At 36.8% G+C, this 5,851-nt stretch overlaps 1 protein-coding gene across 1 annotated transcript; it reads left to right on the forward strand.

The window, feature by feature from the left end:
- Window positions 1–3,812: 3,812 nt before the first annotated feature.
- On the forward strand, window positions 3,813–5,279 carry LOC148202301 (exosome complex component RRP41 homolog). Its single transcript, XM_088109585.1, has 4 exons — window positions 3,813–3,859; window positions 3,945–4,005; window positions 4,300–4,367; window positions 5,180–5,279. The coding sequence occupies exons 1-4, from the start codon at window positions 3,813–3,815 to the stop codon at window positions 5,277–5,279; spliced, it is 276 nt and encodes a 91-aa protein (XP_087965711.1).
- Window positions 5,280–5,851: the final 572 nt, after the last annotated feature.

Below are 5,851 nucleotides of genomic sequence, written 5' to 3' on the forward strand. Positions count from 1 at the left end.
AATTTTGCACCTACTGATGGGTGCTGGTAAGTCTGTAACACCTACTGATGGGTGTTGGTAAGTTTGAAACACCTACTGATGGGTGTTGGTGGATTTTGGGTCAGGCTCGTGACGTTAAACAAGCGCTACCTGGGAGGCAACCCAGTTGATTGATTGTTTTTGTTTGTTTTATTTTAGTTAGGGTTTGCATAAGTATTTTAAACATTGAATTGCAGGGAACCAGTGAGGGGCATGTTTAGGAGGCACGTAGGTTAAGAAAAGAAGGAGAAGAGCACATCACGCAAGTGCCGCTGAGCGGTATTTTACCGCTGAGCGGTACTCTCGCAGAATGGGCTTTAGTTCCCCTTAGCGGGACCCGAGCCCATTAGGGTATTTTTATACCCTAAACTGCGCATAAGCTTCTATTTTCAGGCTCTTCTCTGCACACACATTCCCACATACCTTTTCCAAGGTTCTCCACATCTTTTCCCTATTCCCTCTTAAGAAAATCTCCCTTTCACTCACTTTCTCACTAGTTTTCCATCTAAGTTTGGGGTTGGGAGAGAGCATCATTGAAGGGGATGATTTCTTCATTGTGGTTTACTAATGCTTAACAATGTATCTGTTGGTTTTGTGAATTATGTTTGATGCAGGGATGGCCTCCTCATCGGGCAAAAAGAATCAAGACTATAAGATCCAAGAAGAAGGAAGATACAGAGGACAGCTCAGACTGATGAGGAGCTCAGATAGCATTTGCTGATGAATGCTATCATATGCTTATGCTTTTGGTGGTTTAAGTTTTCTGAACTTATTTGTTTTTGTTTTTAGATTAGGGTTTGATGTACTCTATTGAACACCTGGTTTGTTATGATGGTTTGCTATTAACTGTGGTTGTTTGATAAGTAATGATTGAATGATGCTTATTGATTGATTGATGTTGAGATGATGTGCACATTAAATGCTTATACAGGTGATTCACAAGCTTTGTGAACAAATGCATGATATCATGATTGTGATTGTGAGATTAAGCAGGATGTGTATGTCAAATGTGAATGAGCTTATATGTGAGGTTTTGAGCTCCAGAGTTGTTATTGTTAAATGCTGTTACTTTGAAAGCATGAATGATTTTGCCCAGGTTTTCCATGATTGAATCAATTGCTTGTTTTGCATCATATGATCAAGGCCGTGTTGTTAAAACCCTTTTTATTGGCCAAATTCATAAAGTTAGCCTACTAAAAAGAGAACACGTTGTGTTCTATCCTTTGAACCCTTAGCCTTAAACATACACTGAACACCCTTGATTGAAAATCTTTACCTTGAGTTAAGTAGAAGATCTTGTGTGGTACTGTTAAATGTTCAAGTTTGGGGTTGTTGGGGAAACATGAAAAAGGAAAAGCATTGAGCTAAGAGCTAAAAAGTAAAAATATGCAAAGAGAAAGAAAAAGAAAAGAAAAAGAAGCAAAGCTCAATGCAAATGCAAAAGCAAAGGCAAAAGAAAGTTGGGAATGAATAAGAAAAATTGTGTTGTTATGATTCTCTTGACTCAAGGATTTTGTGATCCAGAAAAACCAATTTTCTTGTTAGCCCAGCCACATTATAAGCCATTGAAAAGTCCTTGTGATGATGCATGCTTGTGAATGTTTTTGATTGTGGTAAAATGAAAGGCAAAGTTGATTCATGTGACATTGTGATAGTGGAGTGAATGAGTGAAACACTTTACCTCTTATACACTTGTGTGTTGAGTGAAACACTTTACCTAGTGAGGAAATATTCCATGAGCACATGAACATCCATGCTTAATTGATTGATCATTCATGAAAAATAGCATTTGTTGGAATTTAAATGACTTTGTGAATAATAAAGCATGTGCACATCTTGATTGAACTCTTGGTCATTAGTTTGAGTGAAGTTGTTACTTATCTTGAAAAGAGGATTTTGAATGAGTGAACCATCATATGAATTGGTTGGAGATGGAGTTACATTTTGTTTGCTTGAGGACAAGCAAAGTTCTAAGTTTGGGGTTGTGATAACAGTTGAAAAACTGTTATTTTCATGCTTAAAATTGATACTAAAAGCAACCTTTAGACTTAGAAACTAGCTTGAAATCATGCATTTTATCTATATTTTCAGAAATAAGAGAGCTGGACAGGTTTATGCTTGATTTCAGTGTTTTTGTGCAGGTTTTAAGGTGAATTTAGTGAAAGAAGTGAAGAAGGAGAGAGATGGAATCATAAAAGGAAGCAAAGAGTGCAAAAAGAGAAGTCGAAGGCACCGCTCAGCGGCATTTTACCGCTGAGCGGCACTCAGGAGGTCACGGGAGGTCCGCTGAGGGGCAAACTGGCCGCTGAGGGGAAGAAAAGTGAAGCGTGGTCACCACTGAGCGGTATTTACCGCTGAGCGGCACTTTTTGGGCTTGGGCTTTTGTAATCTTTTGTAACTCTAGAATAGTATATAAGGACTTGCACGTCCTAGGATTAAGTATCTTTGGCAGAAACGAGGCAAACACTCTCTCTTCCACCCCTTTGAAGGAGGATCTTGGATGCTTAGGCTACCTCTTCACCTTTTTTGGGTTTATTCTTTCATACTTTCATTGTAATTCATCTAGGTTCACCATGAATATGGTGAACTAAACCTTGTATGTTTGTTGGGGAATCAATGTAATCTCTTGAAGCTCTCATATATGGAATTTATGCTTGCATCTTTTCATTAAGACTTATGCTTTCTTTCATCATTAGTTAGGGTTTTTCCTCTTTGCTTAATGCTTGCATAGTTTAACTCATTCAATGCATGATTATTGGTTTTGTCGATACGGGCACGTACGGGGAAGTCTAGATCCGGGGAATTTCTCCCAATATTATATTGGTTGTCGTTAAGCTCCTGCACTTATGAACTAATCATTAGGAATGCTAGGAATTGTATGAACTATTTGATTAGGGAGAAGCCATCTAGAATGGTACTTTAGAGAGTGGCATTAACAATGATGATTTGAATGTTGAATTCCTAAAATGTATGAGAGTGGATGATATGAAATTGACCCCCAACAACATATTCATTCATATATTTCCTTGAAAGTGTTTATCTTTTGTCTTTGCCATTGATCAATTCATGCATACATGTTTATTTTCTGTCTTGCATAATTAAATCCAAATATTTCGTTTGTAAGTCCTAGCTAATCAACAAATCACATAACTAAACTAGGTCGTGAGTCCTTTGGGAAGAACGATACTTGGTCTTACCAAGTTTATTACTTGAACGATTCAGTCATACTTGCCGATTGTGAAACAAGTTTGTGACATCATATTTTGGTGATCATAAATTTGTCCATCAACTACGTCAAGTACGATTCCATCATATCACTTAAAAGCTACAAATGTTGTAGTTTGCCAAATGATAAAAGTAAGAAAATGGAGGGTTCTAACCCTAAGGATGTCTAACCAACCTTTTTTAGTGAGATATATGAACTTGGTCCTATGACAAAATGAGCTAATTGAAAGCAGCATTTTAAGGTCTGGCCTATGGAATTCAGTCCTATTTAACAGCTGTGATTTGGACATGATTTTGGGATTCGACTATTTAAAATGAGGAGATGCACTTTAGAGGATAAGGTGAAGTTATTACTATTTATTAAAAATTTAGTATTTAAGAGTGTGATAAAATATATGTACATGTATAAGAAACTATGAAGTTATTAAAATCTCAATGACTATTACTGCAGTTTATCCTCTAAAGTGTTATTCCTTCACTGCAGAGGATCTAAATCTATGATTTTATATTTCTTTCTCTACTGATCTTTTGCCTTTAACTTTTTCTCCTCTCTTTATGGTATATTGTAGATGCGACAAATTGGTGCAGAAATTGGTGCTGTATCCAAAGCAGATGGGTAAATGAATTTTAGCTTTTTAGAAAATTAAGTTGTGATATCATTTGAAGCATTTGACCATAAAGTTTTTTTGTTTTGAAAACAGTTCTGCCATGTTTGAGATGGGTAATACAAAAGTTATTGCTGCCGTCTATGGCCCTAGAGAGGTACTGTTTAATTATTTACCTTGCTAATGAAAATTTGTCTATGTAATTTAAGGATTGTTAACTATCCTTTTTCAGTGTTAGTTGGTTTAGACATTTAAAAAACTTTGATGTTGTAGTTGAGCTTTAGATGATTTGCTGTTTTTCTTTAGTAACTTCTCTGCATTTCAGGTGCAAAATAGAAGCCAAATAACCAACCATGCTCTGGTAGTTTTTTTTTTCTAAGTTATGTTGTCTGTATTTATATGAATTGTAACAAAAACTTAATTGTTGCTTATGTGCAATGTATGTCTATAGGTTCGGTGTGAGTACAGCATGGCTAATTTTAGCACTGGAGATCGCATGAGGAAATCAAAGGGTGACAGGTTTTGCTCATTTACTTGCTTTTGTTTAACTTCCTATTCTTTTTGACCTTTCACTTATTTTTTATATATTCGTAGTTTTATACTTATCAAAATGGTATTGGAGCATAGACTACTAGGATGATAGTGAATGTTGCATTAGTAGAATCTATCTTAAAAGTGCCTTGTAATTTGTAAATTGGACTTTTTGATCTTTTTACTGAGGTAAGAATTTAATAGCAATGGTGGTAATGCATGTTTAGACTTTTAGAGTATAAATTTTGATTATTAATTAGTAATATATATATTATTAATTAGTAATATATATATATATATATATATATATATATATATATATATATATATATATATATATATATATATATATATATATTGCATTTGTTCATGTGATACAGTATAATTTTTTTTTAATCTTGCATTCATAATTTTCTATGTAACAACTATCTTGCTATCCACTAACGTATTGTAGTGTTTTTGGGGCTGGCTGCTCCATGCCTTTGATATAGCTGACTACAGGCTCAACAATGGGTTATGTATCATAAAACAATGAAAAGCTTAACCCCATGCACCCTTTTACTGCCTTTTCTCATTTTTAATCTTTTTTGCAAGCTTTGACTTTTTTGAGTAATCTTTGGCCAAAACTCACTGAATAGTTTTGAATGGCTTAACCATCAATGTTTGCAGATATAAATGTTATCCTGTTTTGCTTTTCCTTCATAGTTTTAATATGGTTCTCATTGTAAGGTTCTCTTACAGAAGGATAATAGGATCACTTCTTATTTTTTACTACGTGATTTGAAGTTCTCATTCTACAGGAGATCAACTGAAATTTCCCTAGTTATTCGACAAACGATGGAAGCATCTATATTGACACATCTATTGCCTCGATCTCAGGTTTTATCCCCATCTCTTTGAGAGCACGTCTTAATTTTCGAGGACGAAAATTTTTGTAGTTGGGGGGAATGTCAGGCCTCAGAAAAAAAAAAAACGTGGCAGTCTGAGAGCGCGCCACCTCAGCGACACACGTGGAGACAGCAGCGTCTGTCGGATGCCAGGGTGTGAACGTGCGTCCAATGGTAGTGGAAAACACGTGGCAACCTCAGAGTGGACGACCGTCCAGCATGGCCGACAGGAGCGTGGTGGAGTGCCCTGGCAGCATGGGAATGTGTCTGCCAAAGTGGGAACGTGCGCTGGCTGCCAGACTGGACGTGCGCTCGAAAGGGGGTGGGAACAAATCTGAGATCTGAATTTATTCCCCACTCCCACTGCACGCCCCCTCTTTCCTTCATTTCTGAGAAATTCTTTCTCTCCTCCTTCTCTCTAAACTCTCTGCACCCTCTCTCTAAGACACACCACCGTTTCATCCCCTCCAATTCTGTATTCCAGCACCGTAGAAGGACGCTCGGCGTCAAGGACTTCCAGAGAAGAACGTTCGGTTAGTGAAGCTGTGTGGATAACAAGCGTTGGCGGTAGGAGAAATTGTAGTG

Source organism: Vigna umbellata, chromosome 3 (assembly GCF_029865625.1).
Source record: "Vigna umbellata cultivar VRB3 chromosome 3, Vumbellata_1.0, whole genome shotgun sequence".
Taxonomy (NCBI): domain Eukaryota; kingdom Viridiplantae; phylum Streptophyta; class Magnoliopsida; order Fabales; family Fabaceae; genus Vigna; species Vigna umbellata.